Source organism: Alosa pseudoharengus, unplaced genomic scaffold, assembly GCF_046254945.1.
Source record: "Alosa pseudoharengus isolate Yale_2024_CS ecotype anadromous, Long Island Sound unplaced genomic scaffold, YU_APseudo_1.1 YU_APseudo_1.1_scf_16, whole genome shotgun sequence".
Taxonomy (NCBI): Eukaryota; Metazoa; Chordata; class Actinopteri; order Clupeiformes; family Clupeidae; genus Alosa; species Alosa pseudoharengus.
The window spans coordinates 3,478,453-3,505,868 of NW_027468630.1; the positions used below are offsets into that span (position 1 = coordinate 3,478,453).

General features: G+C 40.0%; 3 protein-coding genes across 4 annotated transcripts; all 3 read right to left on the minus strand.

The window, feature by feature from the left end:
* Positions 1-1,244: 1,244 nt before the first annotated feature.
* Positions 1,245-6,108, minus strand: LOC143125343 (low choriolytic enzyme-like). Of its 2 annotated transcripts, none has more exons than XM_076286719.1 (9): positions 5,981-6,108; positions 5,382-5,418; positions 4,706-4,771; positions 4,316-4,477; positions 3,430-3,562; positions 2,852-3,030; positions 2,449-2,530; positions 1,798-1,940; positions 1,245-1,492 (listed from the first exon to the last, which is right to left on the minus strand). In XM_076286719.1, the coding sequence occupies exons 1-9, from the start codon at positions 6,053-6,055 to the stop codon at positions 1,392-1,394; spliced, it is 978 nt and encodes a 325-aa protein (XP_076142834.1). In that variant the 5' UTR covers positions 6,056-6,108; the 3' UTR covers positions 1,245-1,391. The 2 variants fall into 2 exon arrangements, with proteins under 2 accessions (XP_076142834.1, XP_076142835.1); XM_076286720.1 differs by having other exon boundaries at positions 1,245-1,497; positions 5,981-6,104.
* Positions 6,109-10,200: 4,092 nt separating this feature from the next.
* On the minus strand, positions 10,201-14,451 carry LOC143125345 (low choriolytic enzyme-like). The gene is made up of 8 exons (XM_076286726.1): positions 14,340-14,451; positions 13,971-14,007; positions 13,488-13,553; positions 12,867-13,028; positions 12,026-12,155; positions 11,734-11,912; positions 11,310-11,391; positions 10,201-10,863 (listed from the first exon to the last, which is right to left on the minus strand). Exons 1-8 carry the CDS (start codon positions 14,412-14,414, stop codon positions 10,719-10,721), a joined length of 876 nt encoding a protein of 291 aa, XP_076142841.1. The 5' UTR covers positions 14,415-14,451; the 3' UTR covers positions 10,201-10,718.
* Positions 14,452-23,866: 9,415 nt separating this feature from the next.
* LOC143125346 (low choriolytic enzyme-like) lies at positions 23,867-26,960 on the minus strand. Its single transcript, XM_076286727.1, has 7 exons — positions 26,813-26,960; positions 26,576-26,600; positions 26,424-26,489; positions 26,146-26,211; positions 25,757-25,909; positions 24,111-24,636; positions 23,867-23,954 (listed from the first exon to the last, which is right to left on the minus strand). The coding sequence occupies exons 1-6, from the start codon at positions 26,885-26,887 to the stop codon at positions 24,425-24,427; spliced, it is 597 nt and encodes a 198-aa protein (XP_076142842.1). The 5' UTR covers positions 26,888-26,960; the 3' UTR covers positions 23,867-23,954; positions 24,111-24,424.
* Positions 26,961-27,416: the final 456 nt, after the last annotated feature.

Sequence of the window (27,416 nt, forward strand, 5' to 3'; positions counted from 1 at the left end):
AATTCGGCGAGGTAATCAGCAACGAAACCTACTCCTGCTTGTTATGTGGAACATTAATTTATTTGTATAGTGTGTAAATTCTAGCCTATCCGTTGATTCGGGATCTGAGGTGGACAGCGGGCACTTCTCGGATGTGATAAGGTGACCACTTGGCTGCTGTGATTCTTATTGGAAATGCTGTGATTTGTAGTGGGGATAAACACAAGTTAATGCTGTGCTGTCACGTTTGCTGTGGAAATTGTAGCCTCTTAGGACTTATAAAATAAATTGTTTGTTTAACAGGTGGTTCACCGTTTTACACCGAGAGCTGCGTGCTGTCCATATTCCCTATAACTCTATTGCCTGTGGATCCATAATCACCGTTTGTTTTAGTCTTTGACCTGATATACTGATGATAAACAAGAAAATAAATGACATTTTAATGTGAATATTAATAAACTGTTGCTGTATCGCTTTTGCACATCAGCCTCCAGCTTGTTTCATTTTGATTGATAGCGTGGGGAAAGTCTCTAGTCTGGTGGGCAAATAGGTTCTCCCACACCTTTCAGATAAGTGGGAGTGGCGTAGTCACGTATAGGCCACACTTGTATAAGCACAGGAAACCCTCTGTGTGTTGTGTGAAGAGTACCTGGTGTGTGAGTAACAGAGGAGTGTTATGGACTCATCACTCTCAAAGCTGGGAGCCGCCAGACATGGTCGGGGATAATTAGTGGTTGAGTTAACACAGAGGGGAGTGTTACCACAGTTGGAGGGTCTCCATCCAGAGCATGATGAAGAACATAGTGTGCACTGAAACGGCATGCTGCTTATAGCTTTTCTGTACCAGAGAGTTTAACCTGAAGTGCAAAGACATTTAAATTCATAATTCAATTTTCACCAAACACGAGACTGGGTTGGACCCTGAAGCGATACTCAGAGCCCTATACCTCTTCTAAAAAAGAAAAACAGGCAAACAAAAAACACCGGATAATTTCCTGAATGTGCACAATACAGTACAACTCAACATATGTAAGTGATTTTGCATGACCTTCAAATAAAAGCTGAAATTCTAAATATTTTAATTCTAAAGCTTATTTGTGGGTGTGTTGGAGTGATTTCCTGATAAAAGATCTCTTGATTTTTTTGTACAGTGCATGCTGTGTGATGACAAACATCGTCCTGGCCCTCACTTTGGAAACATGAGCTAGGTTTGGGTTTATATTAGTCTAAATATTCGACTCCAGTCAGAAACTCACACACAGAAATCATTATTCAAACAGCATTTATTTTTGCAATTAGCCCATTTCACAAGATATCGCCACTGGGTAAACCAACTTCCCCTGGAACAGCACAGTACAGAGGAGACAGAAACAGGAAGACATTTTACCCTGCCAATTAAGGTGCCATTAACATCAGTGAGGCCGGACACCTGGACACTGTGAAATGGGCTTATTGAGCTGGAAAAGCCTTTCCTTCTTTTGGGCTAAGTCCTGGAGCGATATTGGAGCCCTACCTATTCTAGAAAACAACAGACAAACAAAAATCAGCAGCTTATTTCCTGAATGCAAACATTATAGTACTGCACAGCAACTCCACACGCTAAGCATTTAAATTATTTTGCATAAAAGTTGAAATTCTGAATATCTGAATTCTAAAGCTTGTTTGAGGGTGTGTTGGAGTGATTACCTAAAATTATATCTTATGGATATTTTGTACAGTGCTGTGCAATGACAAACATTACACATAACCAATACTTACACATACTTATACATATAACTATACAATATACAATACAATAAGTTTAGCCTAATGACGTACCAGAGTAAGACCGTTGACTACATTTATAGAGGCGGTTGATTCGGGCAATATCCCAGCTGCTCATCTGAGTGGCCCTCCCAATCGCCACATTGGCATTGGGGATGGGGACCATAGTGGGCTGCCCATTGCGGGAGAAGGCATACCTGAAAAGAAGAGAGTATAAGTATTAAGTATTAAGTATATATACTCTTTTGATCCCGTGAGGCAAATTGTATGCATTTTGCATTTATCCCAATCGGTGAATTAGTAAAACACACTCAGCACACAGTGAGCACACAGTGAGGTGAAGCACACACTAATCCCGGCGCAGTGAGCTTCCTGCTACAACAGCGGCGCTCGGGGAGCAGTGAGGGGTTAGGTGCCTTGCTCAAGGGCACTTCAGCTGTTCCTAAACGCCCTAAACAGCCGTTCGAACCGGCAACCCTCCGGTTAAGTCCGAAGCGCTAACCAGTAGGCCACGGCTGCCCCATAATTATAGATGTACACAAGTATACTGATTTCAAGAGATTACTGCAGTGTTTGATTTTTTATTTTCTTAGATTTGAATGACCAACACAAAATATGTGAGTGAGTGTGAAGGAGAGAGTCAGCTAGATGTCATATGTGATATGCCAGTGTTGGTGTTGAAGGTGTGTGAAACTCAGAACTGACCTTGAGTAATGCATGACTGAACCGTAGTCATAGGGAGTGCCCAGGTTATTGGTCTTAATCTTTTCAAAGTTGCTCTCTTTTCCTGGGGAAAAACGTGTAAGTAAGTAATGAGCCTGTAAAATTTAATTAATTAACAGGTTTTAATAAACATATATATATATATATATATATATATATATATATATATATATATATATATATATATATATATATATATAATTAATAATTATTAATAAACAGTAATAATTATAATAGTAATAAAAAAATATATTCATATTTTGCCCAGAATGTAAAAAATGCATATGGCAGTAGATTACATATATGGGAGATAGATATGGAACTATTTAACTGCTGAATAATTCAGAATAATAACAGACTACCTCAAGCAGCAGGTCTTTCTCACCTCGTATGATGTTTTCGTAGAGAATACGGATATGCATGTCACGGTCACTGCGTGCCTGTTCATGGTGGAGGCCCAGGGCGTGCAGAAGCTCATGCTGGATCACCTGGTGGTACACACACCCTCGTCGCGCCAGGGACACGGTCTGCCGCCCACGTCTACGCCCCACGTAGGACCAGCACCTGCAGCACATCCAGAGGTTCAAACGTGACCATCAGTGGGAAACAGCACCCCACTCTCTCAACTCATAAAAAAAGTTCAATCTAATTTTTACTTTCAAAACAAATCAATCAAATATTTTGCCAATACTGCGGACATATAATTTCTCTACAGTATGTGTTGCAGTGCATTGCAGCACACATGTGTATTCCCCCTTTAAAATGTCCTTTTGAGGATTGCTTGATGATGGTTTCTTTATTAAATTTCGGAATTAAGTTGTGTTTTTGAAAATTCTGAACATAGCATGGTTTTCATAAAAAATTACAGGATTAAATTAATCAAATTTAATAAAATTAACCTAATTGAAAATCTAAAGCTAAGTATCATTTTAGTATTGTTCTGTTACTTATTAGGCATGGTACCCTGTGTTTGACTCGATGTTCAAGTAGTGTCTATCCTTAAAGAAGATTCTTCTTTTGCGTGGTCGGAAGCGGATACAGGTGGCATTGGCAAAAGAGTCCATGGCCTTGACAATAGTGGTCCTCTCACGAGAGGCTGTAGAGAAGAATGGTAAAGAAAATATATCTACCAAGCTTTTAAAAATGCAAAACAAATTATATAAATACAGTACAGTATAGTTATTATTGGAACAATTTTGAAGACTTTGTTATGACTGACATGTTTTCTACCAGATTTGTGTATGTGTACACATAATGTACACTCTTAAAACAAATGTGTTGTCCCTAGATGTGTTGAAAAACAACGCAAGTTGTGTTGTTTTCAATGCAAGCTGTGTTATATTTTACATACTTTTATATATTGTACATATTTTGTTACAAATAACAAAGGAAACAACACAAACTGTGGTGTCCCAATCTGGACACAGAGATGTGTTAAAAACACATTTTCAACACATTTGTTTTAAGAGTGTACACATAGAGTACGTATGGTGTCAGGTCCCAAAGCATGTACACACTAGGACTGAATACAACCTTTAAAGCAGCAGTTGGCAAGTCTGACAGATTGAGGGGACTTAGCCAACATTTTGAATGTTTGCAACTCTCATGCCCCTCATGTTTTTTTCTAAAACTGGCTTATTTATGTTCTGTCGGAGCATAGTGTTGGTTTCAGTGAATATGATCAAAAAAATCTTGCCAACTGCAGCTTTAATGCTAAACTCATCTAAGATCAAATACATTGTGTATATATTGACAAACCAGTGAGAAAAAACTAAGATAAACCTGATTCATATTTTGTAATTGCACTGGTTGAAAATATAACAACTTTGTAATAAAAGATGACCCTTACAGTACTGGCTGGAGATGACGTACGGCACATAGACGAGGCCGTCCCTGGAGCGAGGCCATTTGCAGCTGAAGAAACGGCGGGATGTACAGGGGGCAGCATTCTGGAATCCTGTGTCCACTGCAATATCACCCTCTATGATATTTGGATCATCCAACTCTTGCCCTGAAAGAAGGAGAACATAATTCAGTAGCCCTATGTGTAGGCTTACAATTCACAGTGTTTTCATAATGTTCCTCCGAAAGTGGATGCTCTGCTTATGCAAACTCAAACTAATTCATCTCTCAAAATGATGAGTTCAAAGATGCTGTGAGTAGAGTAAGAGTAAGGCTTTTTAATCATTATTAATTTACAGTAAGAGAGTTTCTTTTTTGAGGTGCAACACTTCTTTACCTGCATTCTTGTTGGCCCTTTCAATCAGAGCAGACACTGTGTACTTCTCCTCCTCAGGGATATCGTCTAAAGCACAACATGATACATTAATGAAAGAATAATGCATAACATGAAAATACCATTATATAGCTTATAGCTCTATCAGACTCCATTAATTCAGATATTTTCAATTATTCTATTGACCAAATGGTAGAGGCCTTCAATAGTGAACTAGGTGTCTTGCATGACAGAGTGGCTCCTTTAAACTCTAAAAAAGGCCCTGTAGCAAATTGATGCCTTCGATGAATAAAAATGTCCATGACCTAAAAAGATCCTGTAGGAAAGCTATTATTATTATTATTACTAATTTTACTACTATTATTAATTTTGCTACACTTTTTAGCCATTTTAGCCTTAAGTGACACAATGATTGTCTTTGTATGTTGTTTTTAACTCAACAAATGTAACATTTCTCCAGAAAGAATTATAATATATATTTTATAGAGTGTCCAAATACTTTATCAGGATACAAATTGTTCAGTGCAATTAGGCTCTATAGGCTAAAGAGTTCAGAATCTACATATAAGGTCGTTCACGCAATCCTGATTCATTTAAATTACTTGCACAAGCCAAGACTTCTATTTCTTCAATAACTTTCTCTTTTTAAATCACAATTGAATTAAAGATAACAACTCACCAATTGGGCTACTCCGTTCAAAATCTGCTGATTTTGTCTGAAATTACAAAATTCATTACATGATGTACATATGACAATACATCTTATTAAAAGGAAAACACTTAAGGATGTTTCTCAGATGGAGTCATGTTAGTTGAATTAGTTGTTTGATATCAGTCACCAAGAAACACACACACACACACACACACACACACACACACACACACACACACACACACACATACATACACACACACAAAACAATATCATAAAATGAAGCTCGTTGTGAAGTCCCAGTATCCTACTGTATCAGCTTCCTACAGTCATAGGGAACACCTGGAATAACAGGACGGTATCATATATCTGACTCACAACCTCCATCAGGCTCAGATCTGCTCCTCTTTCTGAGCTCTGAAACAGGACAGAAGCACCCAGACCAGGGCCAGATCTGCTCCTCTTTCTGAGCTCTGAAACAGGACAGAAGCACCCAGACCAGGGCCAGATCTGCTCCTCTTTCTGAGCTCTGAAACAGGACAGAAGCACCCAGACCAGGGCCAGATCTGCTCCTCTCTCTGAGCTCTGACTTTTCCCTGCTCTATGGATACATCAGGATAGATTACCTCTTCGTACTGACACTGGACTGTGTTCAGTGTCCCCAGGAGAAGGACAAGCAGAATGACAGCAGAGGTGTCCATGACCAGTCCCCAGTAAACTGTTTCTGTCACTTACACGGGATGAACTCAGGTTTATATGGCTGAAGAATGCAGAAGCACAGTTTCTCAAGAAGACAGTGTGGCAAACCAGGTCAGTTAAAAAATGACCGTTAACTAGGCTTAATTAACAGGAAAGTTGCATTGTTGCTTTATTTCAATTTATTTTCTTGCAACATTTCCCCCTTTTACTTTCTCCCTTTTGCCTTTTACTCTGTGAAACTGTACACTCAATAAATATAAATAGTAGGGCTGTCAATCGATTAAAAAAAATTAATCTAATTAATTACATACTCTGTGATTAATTAATTTAAATTAATCGCATATATAATTTTTGCTGCGAAAGTATTTTAACTATTTAAATTCAAATGAATCATTGAATAATCAGCATTAGTGACATTAAAGTTAAAAAACTCTTTTATTATTATTTTCACTGTTCAAATAATGGCCATAATAATCTATGATATGACCTAATATGCTGAGGAAATAAATTCAACAGTGCTTCGGGAAGAAGTTTTTTTTTCACATACATGGCATTTCAGGCCACAGATATAACCTAGGGGACACAATGAAAATAAATTAACACTCCCCTCAATGTCAACACTTATTTCTTTGCATTGATGTGCGACTATAGAGTTGATGAACTCCGGTGATATGCAAATTCCTTGCTGCAGACATTGCAGAGGACTTTATTTTCAACACTTTATTTTTAACACCATCAGGCCATTTTTATAAAGTAAATGTTCCAATCAATGATCCAGGCAGCACGTTTTCTTCTCTCTCCTTCATTTTACAGTCTAATTTTTACTGACTAGAACGGCTCGGGGTCAAAGGTCATACGGTATCGATTAGTCTGCACTAATTTTTTTAATCAGTTATTTTTTCTCAAATTAATTAATCTAAATGAATCAGTTATTTTGACAGCCCTAATAAATAGATAAACTAGACGTACCGCATAGTGGTACAAAATACTGTATGACAACCGCTCTGTCCTGCACATTTTCACTGCAAAAAAAATCATGCTTGTCAATTTGTTTCCATCTCCTACTTAATCCCCTACTCTTACAACTCAAGTGTATAAATGAGTCTATTTATGTATGTGTGTTTGCTTTTGTGCATATGTGTGTGTGTGTGTGTGTGTGTGGGGGGGGGGGGTAATGGGGTGTATGTGTGTTTATGTGTGTGTGTGTTTCTACCTGTGTGTGTGTGTGTGCGTTTATGTGTGTGTGTGTACATTAGTGTGTGCGCATGCGTGTGTGTGTGCGTGTGTGTCTTTATGTGCAGTGGGACGAAGTACACAAATCCTGTACTTGAGTGAAAGTAGAGATACACATGGTCAAATGTTACTCCAGTAAAAGTAGAAGTCCTCCTTTTACATTTCCACTTGAGTGGAAGTAAAAAAGTACTTGCCTTCAAATGTATAATGTATATATAAGTATCGAAAGTAAAAGTAAAAGTGCAATGTATTATGAATACAGTTGCATTTACTATTGTTGAAATGATTCAGCAAAGACATAGGCATTCATTGAGCCTTTGTCCTTCATTCAAGGACAAAATCAACTAAGAATTGTTGTATGTAGAAAGAACTAAAAACAAACTAATGTGAAATCTTATCTTAGATGCTTCAAAGTAACCACTTTTTGCTTTGTTGAATCCTTTCCACTTTCGGACCAAATCAAGACGTTCCCTTTTGTGTTTGATAGTGTCAGATTGTCTATCATTGTATATCTATGTATCATTGTCTATCATTGTCTATCATCATTTGTTCGATGGCGTCATGAGGCTAGTTATGGTAACATCAATATTGAGAAAAGGGGTAAACAAGATCTGGTAAATAGTGGATATAACAATAAGGTTAGGCAACACCATTATTTAAAACCTAGCTCATGTATTTGGACAGTCTTTTTTCCAAAAGGAACTTCAGCTGTACAGTACTTCAGCTGTCACAAAATGTAGTGGAGTAAAAAGTAAGATATTTGGCCTAGAAATGTACTTGAGTAAAAGTAAAAAGTGAAATACTCAAGTAATTGAGTAAATGTACTGAAGTAATGTCCGGTATTGTCCGCCACTGTTTATGTGTGTGTGTGTGTGTGTGTGTGTGTGTGTGTGTGTGTGTGTGTGTGCTTGTGTGTGCTTAGTTGTGTGTGTGCTTGTGTGTGTGTGTGTGTGAGTGTGAGTGTGTGTGCAATCATGCAATCTTTTATCTCAGTAGTACAGAGGTGTCATTGCAAGATATTTTTGAATGTGCACTCATTTTAGTATATCGTGTGCTCGTTTACTACACTAGTTAAGTGCCCGTTCAAACATGCTATTGCTGTAGAAAACACATAGCCCAATTACATGGCCGTAAGTAGGTCTGCTTTAAAAATAAGATGATAGGGGAAAATATTATTTCAGCTAAGCATTCAAAACTGAATATTATATTATAATCAGTGGGGTGTAGTGGTAAAATAAGAGGTGGGTAAACTATGAAATCTGTGATCACAATAAGGTGAACTGCACTATGCGGTATCAGATTTTCTAAAAAGGCATTCAGAACAGGTTTTATTATAGTGGAGGTTATTGTCCCAGTGGTATTAAATGGTTCCTGGAGTGTTTATGAGTGTTGCCTACATATTGCCCCTGTGTGTGGCAGCCCATATTCCAACAGTCACTGGACACTCACACTGTCCCCACAGCCTGGAAAACCTCATATGTAATCCCACTACTAAAGAAGCATGCCCAAAGGAGTGCAATGATTTCCGACCTGTGGCTCTGACCTCCATACTATGAAGTCACTGGAAAGAATCATCTGCCCCTTGCTCTCCGGGTCAGTACAGAGCAAACTAGACCAATATCAGTTTGCCCAGAAGTGTGGCCGCAACACCGAAGATGCTGTTGCTCCCCTCACACACCTCATCCTAAAACACCTGGACTTATCTTATCACAAACCATATGCTAGAGTTTCGTTTCTTGACTTCTCCTCCGCCTTCAATACCATTAAACTGGATTTATTTCTCCCCAAAAAGCAACAGCTGGGCATTAACCCATTTACTCCTAAAATGCCTGCTAAAAACTCCTGTAGAATCCTATGGCATTCTAGACTAAATAACCTTATTTCCTGAGGGTTTTCTGAAAACATACTAAAAATTGTCAACGTCTACCAAAATGTAATATATAAGCCTCTGTAGCACCTAGAAACATGAAATAAAAAGCATGCTGCGCTACGCAGCATCCAGCGGGAGGGTCAATGTTGCGCTACGCAGCATCCAGCGGGAGGGTCAATGTTGCGTCATGCAGCATCCAGCGCGAATGGGTTAATCCATACTGTAAATCGGTCTATACATTGGTACCACTCTTTTCTCATCAGTAGACAACAGCTGGTCAAGGTCAATAACACACACTACCCCTTGGTCACAACGAGTTGTGGGGCCCCACAAGGATGAATGAGCTCACCACTACTCTTCACAATCTACACTAATGACTGTACCATCACCGTCACCAATACCTCATCCAATTTTCTGATGATACAGCACTGGTGGCTCTGATGACAGAGGAGATACAGCCTGACCTCAATTATGAGAGCGTGAACAAAGTGGGAGCAAAATGCTCTCATAATAAATCCCATAATAAATCCCATCAAAATAGAAGAGGTCATGTTTGAAAATCAGCATCTTTTAAATATCTGGGGGTACAGTATATGTGGATAGTGTCTTCTCTTGGTTATCGCATGTGGATTACATTTACAACAAAGTCCAACAGAGAATTTATTTTCTGAGGAGACTTAGATGCTTTGGAGCCGGTAAGGACATATGCCAGTTCTTCACATCCACAATACAAAGTATCCTGCAGTATGGGGGGGCAGTTTGCCTATAGCCTTTGAGTCCAGCTAAAAGCTAGAATACTTTTATAGAAGACTTCTGAACATTTGCTCAAAGTTGGAGGGTCACACTATGAAGGATCATTCTTTGACAGCTGGACTATACTCTCAGGCTGGCAGACAAGCTTGCACTGGACCCCTCCCACGTGTTACATGAGGAGTACCAGCTCCTGCCATCCGAGAGACGCTTTAGGATGCCCAGCTGTAGGATGTAGGTTTGGGTTTATATTAAGTAAATATTAGACTCCAGTCAGAAAATATTAGACTCCAGTCAGAAACACACCAATTATTTATTCTAAAAGCATTTATTTTTGCAATTACCCCATTTCACAAGAACTTCCTCTTCCTTCAGACCAACATAGGGAACAATTATACAAGGAACGAGGATAATGATTAACAACAGGCAAAAATCTCCAAAGACGATTTCACGATTCTTGTGAGATGTCTTCGGGTCGGCTATTCTTGAAATTGCATGGCTGGTTCTGTCATTAGCGTCTTGGCTATGCTGTATGGCTGTGCTAGGTGAATGATTCCCCTATTACAAGTACGTTTACTATCAAATTCACTTCGTAAAGGTTATATTACGGTGAAAGTCTTGCATGGTGTACCTTTAAGCATTTAAGTTATTTTGCATGAAAGCTGGAATTCTAAATATTTTAATTCAAAAGTGTGTTTGTGGGTGTGTTGGAGTGATTACCTAAAAATATATTTTATGGATTTTTTGTACAGTGCTGTGTGATGACAAACATTATACATAAAACCAATATTTAAGCTTAGTCTAATGGCGTACTAGACTAAGACCGGTGCTTCACATCCATAAAGGCGGTTGATTCGGGCAATATCCCAGCTGCTCATTTGGGTGGCCCTCCCAATCGCCACATTGGCATCGGGGATGGGGACAATGGTGGGCTGCCTATTGCGGGAGAAAGCATACCTGAAAAAAAGAGAGCATACTGATTTCAAAAGTTTACTGCAGTGTTTCTTTTTCCCATTTTCTTAGATCAGCATTACGAACACAAAACATAAATTATCCAGAATATGAATTTGAGTGTACTCTATGGTATATGGTTTCTCTCTCTCTCTATATATATATATATATATTTCTCTTTCTCTCTCTCTCTCTCTCTCTCTCTCTCTCTCTCTCTCTCTCTCTCTGTCTGTCTGTGCACATCTCTCACCTTCACATCTCTATGTGCATTGCTACTCTGTCAGAACATGGAATCATGTAATCGTGCCCTGTGTGTGTGTGTGTGTGTGTGTGTGTGTGTGTGTGTGTGGGAGAGAGTCAGCTACAGTAGATGTCATATGTCCATATGCCAGTGTTGGTGTTGAACAAGGTGTGTGGAACTCAGAACTGATCTTGAGTAATGCATGACTGACCTTGAGTAATGCATGACTGAACCGTAGTCATAGGGGGTGTCCAGGTTATTGGTCTTAATCTTTTTGAAGTTGCTTTTTTTTCCTGGGGAAAAACTTGTTTAAGTAAGTAATGAACCTGTAAAATGTCCTTAATGAACAGGTTTTAATACAAATCGTATATATAAACAGTAATACAGTAATAATTATGATAGTAATAAGAAAATATATTCATATTCTGCCTGGCAAGAGTCAAAAGTGCTTCCCAGAATGTAAAGAAACACATATGGCAGTAGATTAAATATATGGGAAATAGATACGGAACTATTTTGCTGTTAAATAATTCGGGGGAAGGGGGGCAGACTACCTCAAGCAGCAGGTCTTGCTCACCTCGCTTGATGTTGGGGGGGGGGGGGGCAGACTACCTCAAGCAGCAGGTCTTACTCACCTCGCTTGATGTTTTCGTAGAGAATACGGACATGCATGTCACGGTCACTGCGTGCCTGTTCATGGTGGAAGCCCAGGGCGTGCAGAAGCTCATGCTGGATCACCTGGTGGTACACACACCCTCGTCGCGCCAGGGACACGATCTGCCGCCTACCTCTACGCCCCACGTAGGACCAGCACCTGCAGTTTTCAGGATTAAATTAATCAAATTTTTGGCTAATGTCACAGATAACTTCATTGAAAATCTAAAGGTAACATTTTAGTACTGTTCTGTTACTTATTGGGTATGGTACCCTCTTTTGGACTTGATGTACAAGTAGTCTCTATCCTTGCTGCGACGTGTTACGCGTGGTCGGAAGCGGATACAGGTGGCATTGGCAAAAGAGTTCATGGCCTTGACAATAGTGGCCTTCTCACGAGAGGCTGTAGAGAAGAATGGTAAAGAACACATACCTGTATCTACCAAGCTAAAAATACAAAATAAATTAGATCACCAACATTAGTTGCTTAAATTATGATTCAGCTGCATATCAGTACCATGTAACCACCATGGGTTATTCCAACAATGCTCAAACAAACATTAGAAACATTAGCAAAATCACCATACATCATCGTTTCCCAACCTTGAGGTCGCCTGAAATTCAAATGGGGTCGCCTGAGATACTGGGTGTCTTACGATTGACCAGTACATTACATTAAAATATACATACATTACATAAAAAATATGAAAAACCCCATGTAATCAGATCTTTCATTACAATCTGGCTACATCAAAATAAACCTAGACAGCCCACATTACAGTAGATGCTTGATTGACGTAATCATGCTTGATCAACATTCCAAACAAAGTAGCAAAATAACCACAGACAAGATAGCCAAGCGAATTAGCTTGCTAGGACATTTGGGGAAATTCAAAGTCCAACTCTCGACTGGGTGTTATAACAGAGATGTTGTGAATAATTGGGGTCGCCAACATTTTGTGACATCAAAATAGGGTCACCTGCCAGAAAAGGTTGGGAACCCCTGCCATATAGTACACAAATTGCACAAATAGTTTGATTTATTTTGAGTACTCACAAATAATCCTCAGTTCCAAAAGCCCACAGAAAAGATGTAATAAAAGATGATCCTTACAGTACTGGCTGGAGATGACGTATGGCACATAGACGCGGCCGTCCTTGGAGCGATACCATTTGCAGTTGCGGCGACGGCGGGACGTACAAGGGGCAGCATTCTGGAATCCTGTGTCCACTGCAATATCACCCTCTATGATCTCTGGATCATCCAACTCTTGCCCTGAAACAATAAATAATTAATAGCCCTACATAGGCTCACAATCCACAGTGTTTCATAATGTTCCTCCTAAAGTGGATGCTCTGCTTATGCAAATTCAAATCTCTACATGCACCTCTTGCAATGATGAGCTCAAGATGCTGTGCGTGAGCTTACCAGTGACAGAACACTATGCAGCCTTCTTTTGCCAGTTATACATTGGATGAGTACTACTGTAGTTATCCATTGGAAAAAAATCAGATTGTCTATGGCTGCCAGTGACATTAATACCTTTGGTGTTGATATAGCCAGACATTATCTGCCTCCGCCACCAATGCCTATCTCACATCATTTCAAAACAAGTATAAGGAGGTTGCAAGTAATTAGTTGTGATAGTTGTGATAGGTCTCCCCTAAAGGCAATTTTGTGCCGCTCTAATTTAGAGTAAGAGGGGTTTTTTTCTGAGATGCAACACTTCTTTACCTGCATTCTTGTTGGCCCTTTCAATCAGAGCAGACACTGTGTACTTCTCCTCCTCAGGGATATCGTCTAAAGCACAACATGATACATTAATTAAAAAGAATAACACATTACATTAATATACTAGCACAAAACTTCACATTTTGCTACATTGTTAAGATCTTAGCCTTAAGTGACATAATTATTGTTTGTGTGTTGTTTTTATCTCAACATGTGTAAAGTTTCTGCATGTGCTTTTTAACCAACTCTCCAGAAAGAATTATAATGTATTTTTATAAAGCGCCCAAATACTATATAAGGTAGAAATTGTTCAGTGCAAGGCTCTATAGGCTAAAGAGTTCAGAATTGTAGGCTATCTAAATATAAGGTCATTCACGCAATCCTGATTCATTTCAATTACTTGCACAAGCCAAGACTTTCATTTAGGAAATCCTTTCCTCACCTTTCTCTTCTTAAATCATCATTGAATTAAAGAAAACAACTCACCAATTGGGCTACTCCCTTCAAAATCCTCTGATTTTGACTGAAATTACAAAATTCATTATATACATATGACAATACATCTTAGTAAAAGAAAAACACTTCAGGATGTTTCTCAGATGGGGTCATGAAGTTCAATTAGTTGTTTGATATCAGAAACACACACACACACACACACACGATATCATAAAATTAAGCTTAAGCTAAAATGAAGCTAAAATGAAGTCCCAGTATCCTATCAGCTTCCTGCAATCGGAGGGAAAACCTGATGCTAAAACAGGACTGGATCATATCTGACTCATGAGTTTCATCAGGCTCAGATCTGCTCCTATGGATACAGTACATCAGAATAGATGAATAGATTAGGCTCCTTACCTCTTCGTACTGACACTGGACTGTGTTCAGTGTCCCCAGGAGAAGGACAAGCAGAATGACAGCAGAGGTGTCCATGACCAGTCCCCAGTAAACTGTTTCTGTCACTTACACGGGATGAACTCAGGTTTATATGGCTGAAGAATGCAGAAGCACAGTTTCTCAAGAAGACAGTGTGGCAAACCAGGTCAGTTAAAAAATGACAGTTGACAAGGTTTAATTGAGGGCAACAGGGAAGTTGCATTGTTGCTTGATTTGAATTATTTTTCTTGCAACATTTACCCCTTTTAATTTCTCTCTTGCCTTTTACTCAGTGAAACTGTTGTCCTTTCATGTGGTACAAATGGTCAAACAATAATAAATACTTGATAAAATGAATAAGCATTGGGGTGATAACCAACCAGTAACTGTGTAAGGACAAATACAGTTTAAAATGTGTTTAGAGTTTCATATTGTGACCTCGTTAGTCTACCTAACAAGTGTGGTGGAAGTAAACAGAGACCAACGAGAGAGATATCATTTTATGTAAAAAACAGTTGTCATAGAATCAAACATGAAGCATATTTCCTTTACTGCTTTTCCAGTGATGACATAAACAATCAACAGACAAATTGCTTAATGTTTTTTGGTTTGATTGGCAGCTGAGCAACTGAGTGGAGAACCAGATTGAAATCTTCATGTAAACCCCCAACAGAAGGAGCTACCCTGTCTTCACATGTTCTGAAGGTTCATAGGCAACTTTTTCATTGTCACTTTCTTTTGCCTGAAAAGAAAAAATATTATCAATATAGAACAGCAAACACACATTTTATGTGTATTTTATGTGACATTTTATGTGTATTTTGAAAAATAGAATCCACCATGTGAATGGCACATTTGTAAAGCTTGTTCACTCTGATGATATCGTTCTCACTCATCTCAGTGGCCTGGCCAAACTCCATGTCATTGTTGGGGATGGGCACCATGGTTGGCCTCCTGTTCTTAAGGCGAATCTGAAAATAATCAAGGGCACGCAGGCCAAATTCACTCATTTAAAAAATTACAATATATCTTAAAGCAACACCAAAGAGTTTTTTGCACCTTAAAATAATGTTTGCAAAATCGTTTCAGTGGTTCATTAACTCGTAACAGGGTGAACGGCACTTCTGCATTCTCTTCGCGGCCCTCTATCGGCTATAACCGCACTATGTAAGTTTGTCAGATCGGGTAGCGGATCTGTAGTTCGATGGAATGAGATGGATGATGTCGCAATACATCGTACTTTCATAAATTATGCCACATATTCACCCTTGTCTGTGGACATTGTTATTCGCAAAGCCGGTGCTGGATAAACAAATAGCGTGCGTGCGAGAGGGAAAGTTCTTTGGTGTTGCTGACAATATGTGTGGATAGTTGACCAAATGCATGAATGAATGGATAAATTACCAAGAATGACTGATACTAAATTAGAATTTAACCGTGGCCAGTGCGTGAGTCTAGTTTCGGTCAGTATGAGTGTATTAAACTAGATGTACCGCATAGCGGTACAAAATATGACTGCTACTCCTGTACATCCTCTCTGCGAAAATAAATCACGCTTGTCAATTTGTCTCCATCTCCTACTCCATCCCCTACTCTTGCAACTTTTGTGTATGCTTGTATGTGCGTGCCTGTGTGTGTGTGTGTGTGTGTGTGTGTGTGTGCCTGTGTGTGTGTGTGTGTGTGTGTGTGTGCGCATGTGTGTGTGTCTGTGCGTGTGTGTATGTCAATTTGTCTCATCTCCTATAGAGCCTGACCAATATGGGATTTTGAAGGCCGATACCGATTTTGACATTTGAGTTTTTAAAAAAACTGATAACCAATTTATCAGCGGATAGTCATTTTTAACAAAACACAATATAAAAATGTTCTCCCATTACAAGGTTCTAATCAAGGTGGGGCATTATGTATTTGAATAGGCCTAACTATCTAGTTTCCTAATGAAGGCTCTTCATATACAGTAATATATTTTTAAGAAATAAAAGAGTGTATAGAATAGAAAGAATAGTAAGAATAAAATAGGTATTTGTTCTGTGATAACCACATTGCCACAAACTACAGTACATTGTGAGCAGTTTACTGTATACTTAATGACTCTCCATTTTTGCAAGCAAAACATTTTACAAGTATGATCAATTCCTTTACTTTAGCCTTTGTAGACTAAACCATGCTCTTCCTTACTTGAAACACCTTTGTTGAAATGCAAGAAATTGAAAACTGAAATTAGGGAGTAGTCTATGGGTGTTTGAGAATGAATGTTAGTTCAAATGCTCACTTTTATTTGTGGTCTTTATACAACATTTTACAAATCACTGACAGGCCCACCAAAGACTGTGAGCAAGTCAACAGCAGAAAAACCTATTTAGCAAGCAGAAATGTCCCAGCCCGGTGTTTAGGATGCACCGTAGACAGGTATCTATCTTCCATTCGTAATGGTTCAAATTTCATATATTTCCATCAAATAGACTCATTATAGCCTAAGCTACATAAGCCTAAGCTACTTGCACTTAAATATAATGGATGACAAATGAAGCAAATGTCTAATGATAAAGGAAACATGAGTTCAAACTATTGATTTCACTCTGCCAAACTTTATTGGTTTAAACATGAAAGCTAACAAAACTGTCTCGTTAGAAGGGTACACAGACAGACAACTTTTTTTTTCATTTATGCAATTGAGCGGGAAAGCCACTTCTTTTGAGTTGCGGTCTAGGGTCTTCATGTTGTCAGACACAACCCAACTTATTCTGAAAAAAAGCAGCCAAACAAAATGTATTAATTTCCTGAAAGTACACTTCACAAACTGTCCTGCGGACATCAATACATGTCAGAATACAGTACAGTAATACAGTAATTAACAAAAAAAAATATAATAATATCATATATTTTTTATTATCATAATTTAATTTATCATTTTTAAGCTCATTAGGCAGTACTGTCCAGTGACAAAGGTGACATGCTGTACAGCAGTAAGGCTATGGAGTGAGCAATGGTGCTACATACTGCATCCATAGAGGCGTTTGACCCGCAGGATGTCCATGCGGCTCATCTGGGTGGCTCTCCCGATCTGCACATTGGCGTTGGGAATGGGGACAATGGTGGGCTGCCGGTTTGCGGAGAAGGCATACCTGAAAAGCAGAAGATACATCTATGTCACCAAATCAAGCATTTACTGCAGTGTTTGACATTTTATTTCCTTACATGTGATGTGACCAGAAAAATGTATTAATGATTCTCTCCCTCTCTCTCTCTATCTGTTTGTGTGTATGAATGTGTGTGTGTGTGTGTGTGTGTGTGTGTGTGGTGTGTGCATGTGTAAAGTACGGTGGCCGACAGGTGCAAACAACGTGCAACTTATGACAACAGATGTAAATCAACAAAACATGTGCAAATAGATAAAACACAACCAACTTAAGAAAACATCTGCATCTTCATTTGACAACACGTGCACATCATTTAGAAAACGCGCTGCAACTTCAGACAACATAAAAAAAAAAAATGGATGTCCAACGATTTCTCCCCCCTGGACATGTTTTGGATTTTGACTGCTAAATACGTCATTTTAGTGCGGTGTGCGGGTCATAGCGAGAAGTTTTAGAAAAGTCCTGGGCAGCCACAAATTCCAATGTTCCGCGACAGCACTCCGACTCCACTGTGCCCACCCTAACCCCACAGAAGCGCACTTGACATCATTAGCCTATTTCAGTATAGCTAAGGAAAATTACTTTTCTGATCGTCAAAACCACACCAGAGATGTTTGGCTTTAAATATAGCACATAGAGGTGAAGGTCAGAGCAATCATGGTTGGAAAATTTGCTTGTAGCTTTGCGCCAGTTGGCAAATCCTCCACTGGTCAAAGAACTCTTTCCCTCGGCATGATGGAACCCCTTTTCTTTAGCTTTGCAGCACACAAAACACAGCACATAGTCCTTATCCGACACATAATGTAGCCATTGCCACTTTGAGTACCAGCCTGGCTGAAAAGATCGTTTATGTCCCGAACCTCCTTCCAGGATAACTGAAGTCGCTTGGCTGACAGGGCTTTTAGAATCTTCTATAACGTTAACGTTAGTGCTAGATGGGTGCTAGATGCTATGATGGTGCTGCTAACGTTAGCCGAGTTGCTTGCTAACGTTATTTCAGAGTCAAACTCTGGCTTTTCAGCTGCTCCAACACAGTTTGCCTCGGCGGTGGACAAGGAAACGTCAAGTACAACATCAGATGAAATCTTGATAATTTTTGCCACATTACTATGGCGGATGAAAAAATCGTGTATCCTTTTCTGCGACATATTCTTTTCTACTAATGTTCCAGTCAACTAGCCTCAGCCTGCTCGCTCGAACGTGAGTCATGTCACTGACTCACGTTCACGTTGATCTCTATAACTGTTAATTTTTAGTAGCCTATATTTAAACCTATCCATAACCCTTTTTTGCTATTTGACTCATCATTTCACATACAAAAATATAAATAATGTCACACAGCAATTTAGTAATTATTTAAAAATATATATAATATTTTTTACAAATCCAGCTCCTGCCAGGGTTGCTGCAGCACCCTTTAGCACCCCCCTTCCCGCGCCCTTGTAGAGCACCTTTATGTAAGAGATGATGGTCATTAGACAGTATTTGTTTAACATAGCAGTAATCAAACACCTCCATTTTTTCCCTACTTAAATACAGTTGCACGAGTAGTTGATAAAAATGTGTACGTCACACAACATGAAACGTGGCGATTTTCCAAGCGAATAAACAGGAGAACTACAATGTGTGGCGCAATAGCACTTGGGAGTAGCCTACTTCGACCTAGCGTGGTAATATTATTAACACCTAATTGTAGATCCTATCCACCACAGAGTTTAGAATCCATGCTGGATCGACCCTCAGCCTCTCCCTCCCCTCTGAGCGAGAGAGAGGCACACACACTAGAGATGCACTGATGGGCTATTATTTCAACCATAACTGCATAGCAAAACTTATCATCCATCAGCCATCCATCAGCACCAAAGTTTGTTGACCAATTTTCAAAACTGCACCCGCCCACCATCCGTTGGTTGTTTTAATGTAGGCTATATGGGTGATGCAGCGCTGCTGACGTGAGGCTAGAAAGCCCTTGCCTGTTCTAGAAAGACTGATCTAATGCAGCAAATATATTAAAAGGCTGAAGTCGTACATTGGCTAGGCCTATCCCCAGAATATCAGCAGCAAACTCAGTCTCTGTCGCGCAAAACAGTCTCCAAATAAAACGCACATCGGCCTGTTGCCTATTCTGCCAGCTTGTGACAATATATCGTCCAAAATGCTTGATTGCATTGCATTCTCCACATTTTTAGCTAAATTTTCATGTACCACATCAGCATTTTTGTTCAGTGAATCTTTTGTAAATTACTTTACAATTACCGTCGGGCCCTTGTCAGCAGACTTCGGCTTGCCTCTTGCCACTATTCACTCCTTGTCTTCTGATGTCATTTCTGAGTCATCTACAGATGTTTACACACATTCACCTCCCTAAATAGAACCAACTTGACGTTGACTTCAACCTGTGTTATATCCTAGATGAGACTGCCTGGGTTATTTTGTTTAGATATTAGCCTACATATAAAACACATAATTGTAGCCTACCATTCAGGGAATAGGCATTTAAAAGAGAGACAGAGAGTGATATGACTCAGAAATGACATCGGGCGATGGCAGTGCGAAGATGTTCAGAACGTAAGAGCTAAAACTTCTACAAACTCCACAGCGGAAAAAGAAGGCAAGAAAAATAGTCGGAAAACTTAGATGTGTAAGGCAAGCAAGCAAGTTTGGCGGTTGTTACTAAAAATGTGAACATGCACGTTGCACTGTTGTGTGGTGGACTTTCAGAATGAATGGAGTCGGAGTTTCTTTAATATCGAGGCGTCATATTTGTCCGATGGCCTGCATAAAATGAATTGCGATGTCTGTCTGAAAAAGACGCGCTCGTGCAGTCAAAATGAATGGGAGTCTTCAGAACAGGCTTGTCAGTCAACCTGACATATGTGTAAAGTAGCCTATAATGTGAATGACTTGTTATTTTATCAAGGATTTCTTTCTTTTTGCAAAAAATTTATTAGTAGGCCAGGAGCATGCTGAAATTATGTGGCAAATTGCGTTTTTTATTACAATGATAAAATTGTAAAAAAGGGCGTGACCGAAGCTGGCAAGCCAGGCAATAGGCCTATAGGCCCGATGGTAATTGTAAAGCAATTTACAAAAGATTCACTGAACAAAAATGCTGATGTGGTACATGAAAATTTAGCTAAAAATGTGGAGAATGCAATGCAATCAAGCATTTTTGACGATATATTGTCACAAGCTGCATGGCAGAATAGGCAACAGGCCGATGTGCGTTTTATTTGGAGACTGTTTTGCGCGACAGAGACTGAGTTTGCTGCTGATATTCTGGGGATAGGCCTAGCCAATGTACGACTTCAGCCTTTTAATATATTTGCTGCATTAGATCAGTCTTTCTAGAACAGGCAAGGGCTTTCTAGCCTCACAGCGCTGCATCACCCATATAGCCTACATTAAAACAACCAATGGATGGTGGGCGGGTGCATTTTTGAAAATTGGTCAACAAACTTTGGTGCTGATGGATGGCTGATGGATGATAAGTTTTGCTATGCAGTTATGGTTGAAATAATAGCCCATCAGCGCATCTCTAGTGTGTGTGCCTCTCTCTCGCTCAGAGGGGAGGGAGGGAGGGAGAGGCTGAGGGTCGATCCAGCATGGATTCTAAACTCTGTGGTGGATAGGATCTACAATTAGGTGTTAATAATATTACCACTCTAGGTCGAAGTACTCCCAAGTGCTATTGCGCCAGACATTGTAGTTCTCCTGTTTATTCGCTTGGAAAATCGCCATGTTTCATGTTGTGTGACGTACACATTTTTATCAACTACTCGTGCAACTGTATTTAAGTAGGGAAAAAATGGAGGTGTTTGATTACTGCTATGTTCCTCTCTCTATGGCCACGGCAGAGCCCGCTAGCATAGCAACATGCTAACACATTCGCGCCGCGCAACAGAGCGTTTGAGTGCACCTACCGGCGCGGGAGAGGTATGACTCAACTCGTGAAAGTTAAGGTAAGAACATATTACTACTGATTTTGGGTGGCGTGTTCCTTTAAGCATTCATTGTCATGCTGTGTAGAAAGGCGGTACACCGCGGAAATGTACTAAATCTACTAAACTACATTATTCTAGTTAAATGTTACACTATATTTCATTTTCTGGCACATTCATCTCATGCAGCCAGGTAGTGATAACAAAACTACTAGTAACAGCAATAATAACAACAGCTGTCAGGGACTGCAGACTCCCACTCATATTTCTCAGAACATGGGGAAACCCAGCACAAACCGTTGTCTGGTAATTGCCGGACATTGGCCGAAAAAAAAATGAAATGTCCGACAAAATTAAATCTCTCCGGTCAAATTGTCCGATTGAAATTGGCTAATAAACCCGCCCCCCTAACACAATGACTTTGAGAATAAGCCTAAAATGTAGGCCTATACTAAAGCAAGAATACACCATCCTTTGGCTATCTTTTAAAAGGAACAGGCTCTACCGTTTGAAAGTTATTAAACAACATGCATAGCCTATGCTGCATTTCAAATAAAGTGCACGCTTAAAATGTCTGTTATAGCCTAAACAACAAACAAATGAGTGAGACGGTTCAAACATGGCCAGGCCCAGGCAGACTAGCATTAAAAGCTTTTTTCAGAGGCCAGACGCAATGGATGATGGTAAATCGGTAACGCCTGAAGCCTCAGATGTCCGGTCAGCTCCACCCCCACCAGAGAAAAAGCCAAAGTGTCAGGCGTATCGGTCAGAATCAGTGAAGTGGAGGTGTGGGGGGTGCGGCCGTACCAAGACACTTGTCATTTTCCGTGTAGACGGACCCATGTCTACACTGGACATGCAACTGTGTTCTGTTCCCAGAGCATGCTTTCCCCGTCTATGACCGCGGATAATTTGCAGCACAATTGAATGGTATCATGGAACCGCAGACAAAAAGAAAAAGAAACTAAACATTTTCCAGATTTAGTGTTTAGTGTATTTAGTGTTATCAAATAAAGAGGCGTAGCATTAGGGGGTAGTGGTGTGAGCGCTCATTCAATGTGTGTGCGCATCTGCGCAAGTGAAACTGTTGAACCACTGGAAATAACGTGGTAGCAGCAATAAACAACGTATTTAACCCATTTACTCCTAAAATGCCTGCTAAAAATGCCTATAGAATCCTATGGCATTCTAGACTAACCTTATTTCCTAACGGTTTTCTGAAAAAACACTAAGAATTGTCAACGTCTACCAAAACCTTTATATCTAAGCCTATATAGCACCTAGAAACATGAAATAAATAAATTAAAATCATGCTGCGTCACGCAGCAACCAGCGGGAGATTCAATTTTGCGCTTTGCAGCAACCAGCGGGAGATAGAATGTTGCGTCGTGCAGCATCTGGCGCGAATGGGTTAATACAACGAACAAAGCGGATTCTTGCTGTACATGAAAACAGCATAGAAACTGGCTAGATCTTTAAATTAATTGACACAAGTTAAGCATGTTTAAATTAGGCTAATGAACATGTTGCATTCTACACAGCCTGATTGTGTCATTCTTTAAAGGGACACCAGGCAACGTTTTCGTGTTAATTACTCATCTTCGTAAATCGGTACATGGTTAAATGACTCATTACCGGGCGAATGAAGACTCTCTCGCCCGCCCCTACTGCCTGTAGGAAGAATATCCCGCTTGTAAGTTCAGTGTATCGTACCCGGCGACCGAAGCAGTTTCAGTTTACATCCTGCATCCACAGAACAGAGGGAGGCTAACGAAACGCTAGAGATTGTTGCAAATGTGTGTATAATGGCAGAGCCGGCGAAGAAGCAGCGAAAACCCTTGACGGAAGATGCAAAGAAAAGGAAAAGAGCTTCAGACGGGGCGAGGGGGAGTTTCGTAGAGAAAAAGCATCAGGCTTGCCTGGTGTCCCTATAGCCTGCCTGCCTTCAGTTTTCCTCAACTTGACTAATTAAGAAGCGATAGGATATTTGACCGGCATATCATCAAAATGTCTGGACCAGTGACCAGCACCATTTTTTTCAAGCGGAAACGCTGCCTAGACATCTGAAATGGGGGTGAGGGTACAACAAAACATTTAATACAGTATATGCAAACTGAGCCAGAGGGTAAAACACATAGTAGGTTTAAATAGAAGGTGGTGGTAGCGCAGTGGCTAGCTGGTCTAGCATGTAGTAGCCTGGCCCTCGTAATATAATTGACATGTGTAAGTCGCTTTAGATAAAAAAAGTGCCTGCTAAATGAATAAATATAAATGAAGAAATGTAAAAGACAAATCAATGAATCATTTTGTGCGGATGCAGCAACAGGTCTTGCTTACCTCTGGCGATGTTCTGGTAATAAATATAGACGTGTTGGTCACGGTCACTGCGGCACTGCTCGTGGTTGAAGCCCAGGGCGTGCAGAAGCTCATGCTGGATCACCATGTGGTACACACACCCCCGTCGATCCAGGGACAAAATCTGTTCTCCACCTCTACGCCCCACGAAGGACCAGCACCTGCACCATCAACATGACCATCAGTGGGAAATGTTACGACCCTGCCGGTCTCTGCCTACCTGCCTGTCTTTGTCTTTCTCCGGTTTGCAGGGCGGAGTCAAGACACAGGTGCTGCTGATCACTTGATTGGGGCAACTGCACTATAAAAGAGGCTACCTGTCTGAAGTTCAGGGTTCCCGCTCTCCATTGCAGCATGCGGCGCCTTTGTCTTGACTCCACCCTGCAAACCGGAGAAAGACAAAGACAGGCAGGTAGGCACAGAGACCGGCAGGGTCGTAACAGAAACAACAGACTTTCCTTTCAATTATTCAAAATGCAAGAATCAAAAATCATTGCAATGCTATTTTTCTGATGCGGAAACAATGTACTGTACAGTATATTGCACCACATTTGGGAACTCTTAGATTAAAAGGTCACTTATGAAGACTGAGGATGTTTTTTTTCCTTCATTACTGATTTGTCTTGTGAACTCAAAATAAAAATTCTCGATTGAAGCTGATGGAAAATCTAAATTCACCAAGTTGCGTTGTTGTGACATTTGCTGCATATGAGGCACAGCGTGAGCGTGAGCGTGACTGGATGTGCACATAGTCTCTCTCCCTTGTGCGTCGTCGGAAGCGGATACAGGTGGACTGGGCAAAAGACTGCAGGCCCCTCTCAATGGTGGCTCTTTCACGGGACGCTTTAAGGAAGAACAGCAAAGATAAAGATAAAGAAGAGACACCATAGATAAAGATTAGCTAAATCTGATAAAAAATGTTTGTGATTAGAATCACTAACTGTACCTTTAAAGGTGCCCTGCCACACAAAACCGTTTTTTTTAACATGTTAGGTCCATAATATGTGTTTGTGCTATGTTGTGAATGTGAAAATAAACAGCTACATCCTCTGTCAGCTTTAGCCACTAAAATAAATAAGCAGAGAAATTAGGCCAATTGCAAAAGCTCTTCAGATTGACGTGGAATTGATGAGCTCATTACTATTCATGAGCTCGCCCAGTTGAGACCTGCCCACAAAATTCGTTTAGCTCTGTGACAGTTTTCGTAGGCCTATGCAAGGATGGCTGAATGTCAACGGACTTGTGCGCTATGCACGAATAGAACTTCAACAATGCATTTTGCCCAAGAACCCAGACTTGAGGATCAAATGGCCTCAGTTTATTTTTTGGAGCAATGCTACAGGCTTTGCAAAAAGGTTGCTGTTGAAGCCTGGAGCAGTAGGCTACCAACGCAGCAGTCTACGACCAGTGCCCGGAGCAGTAGGCTACCATCACAGCAGTCTACGATCAGTGCCTGGAGCAGTAGGCTACCATCGCAGCAGTCTACGACCAGTGCCCGGAGCAGTAGGCTACTATCGCAGCAGTCTACGATCAGTGCCCGGAGTAAAACGTTATTGCCAACTCAAGGAAGTGGTTTAATGAATTCACTAGCCTAGCAGGTTTTATTTATGCACATTTGGACAATGCTAGCACTCGCTAGCCAAGCTAAGTTCATGCCATGATGCTAAAATTAGTTGATGGCTGTCATGTTATGGACGAAACCTACTAGCTGGTAGCCAATCAGAGTCAAGCAGCTTAGCTCGTTGAATATTAATGAGAACTGGCGCAAATCGAGTTGAGTCTTCATGCAGGCTTTAAATACCACGCTAGAATGGCTTGAAACAAGGAAACCAAGGCATGTTATCCACATAAAATGTTAGTGTCCATGGTAGAACTTCAGACATTACCACAAAGTAATGAAATACATGTGGCAGGGCATCTTTTAAATAAATGTAATATCTGTTTAATGAAAGATGACCCTTACAGTACTGGTTGGAGATGTAGTAAGGCACGTAGACTAAGCCGTCCCGGGCACGAGGCCACTTGCAGCCTCGCGAGGTGCAGGGGTCAGCGTTCTGGAACCCAGTGTACACTGCGATATCACCCTCTGTGATCTCTGGGTCATCAAGCGCTTGCCCTGAAATTGAAATAAATAAAACAGAATTATTTAAACAAGCAATTAAGTAAACATACAAGTAATTTAAGACATACAGGAGATTTAATATAGTTGTTAGGCCTATGTGTAGTTAAAATGGTAATGGAACTGATTCTTTGGGTTATATAGTACAGTATCATATGTTTAATTCTACCTTAATAATCATGAGTGACCTGTAGTTAGAGGGGTTTTTTTTCTGAGGTGCAACACTTTCTTACCTGCATTCTTGTTGGCCCTTTCAATCAGACCAGACACGGTGTACTTCTCCTCCTCAGGGATATCGTCTAAATCATAAAATTACATTATTATTTACAGCAGATTTAATGTTATATAGTCTACTTGTTAGGCCTATGTGTGGTCAAAATGGTCATGGACTTTGGGCTCCTTTTACATAATATTTAGGTTATAAATATTGATATGTGATGTTTAGTTCTATCCCGATAATCAGTAATGTATAATGAGAGGTTTTCTTTTGAGACATGCAACTATTCTTTACCTTCCTTCTTGTCAGTAGTCCTTTCAATCAGATTGGACACTACGTTATCCTCCTCTGAGAACTTGTCTAAAGTTTAAAATAGCATTAACATTATAACTATTCAATACAGAGTATGCAATCATGCAAGACTTATCCACTTTGTTACAACTTACCTTCTTCAACATCCTCAGATTTTGCCTGGAATTTAAAAAAAGATGTTACAGACAATGCATATGACAATATAAAAACCAGGATATTTCTCAGACTTGGACATAAAATTCCATGGACCGTTTTATATCAGTCACCAAAAACGTTCAGTCTTAGTATTCTGAAACAGGACAGAAGCACCCAGACCAGGGCCAGATCTGTCTGACTTTTCCCTGCTCTATGGATACATCAGGATAGATTACCTCTTCGTACTGACACTGGACTGTGTTCAGTGTCCCCAGGAGAAGGACAAGCAGAATGACAGCAGAGGTGTCCATGACCAGTCCCCAGTAAACTGTTTCTGTCACTTACACGGGATGAACTCAGGTTTATATGGCTGAAGAATGCAGAAGCACAGTTTCTGAAGAAGACAGTGTTGCAAACCAGGCTAACCAAGTTAAAAAATGACTTTTGCGTACCGCATAGCTTAGGTAAAAAAAACAGGGAAGTTGCATTGTTGCATGATTATTAAGCAATAAACCCTGAGAAGCCATAAGCATGTCGTGCAGCAATAATATAATACTAAGTAAATTAATGTAATGAATACACATTGGATAGGTAACAGAAAGGAACTGTGAACACACAACATAGCTTTGTGGTGTGTGTAGAGTTGCATAGAAGTGATAATAAATTAGGTTGATGTGATAATTGTTTGAACAGTTATTTTTAAGTATTAAAACTGTATTTAATATGTGTGTCATCATGCAATGCATTGTCCAATTATGGCAGTCAAAGTCAAAATCTTCATAGGGAAACCACTCTCAGAGGATTGTATGGTAGGAGCAGGCTCTGGTCACGCTCTTCTTT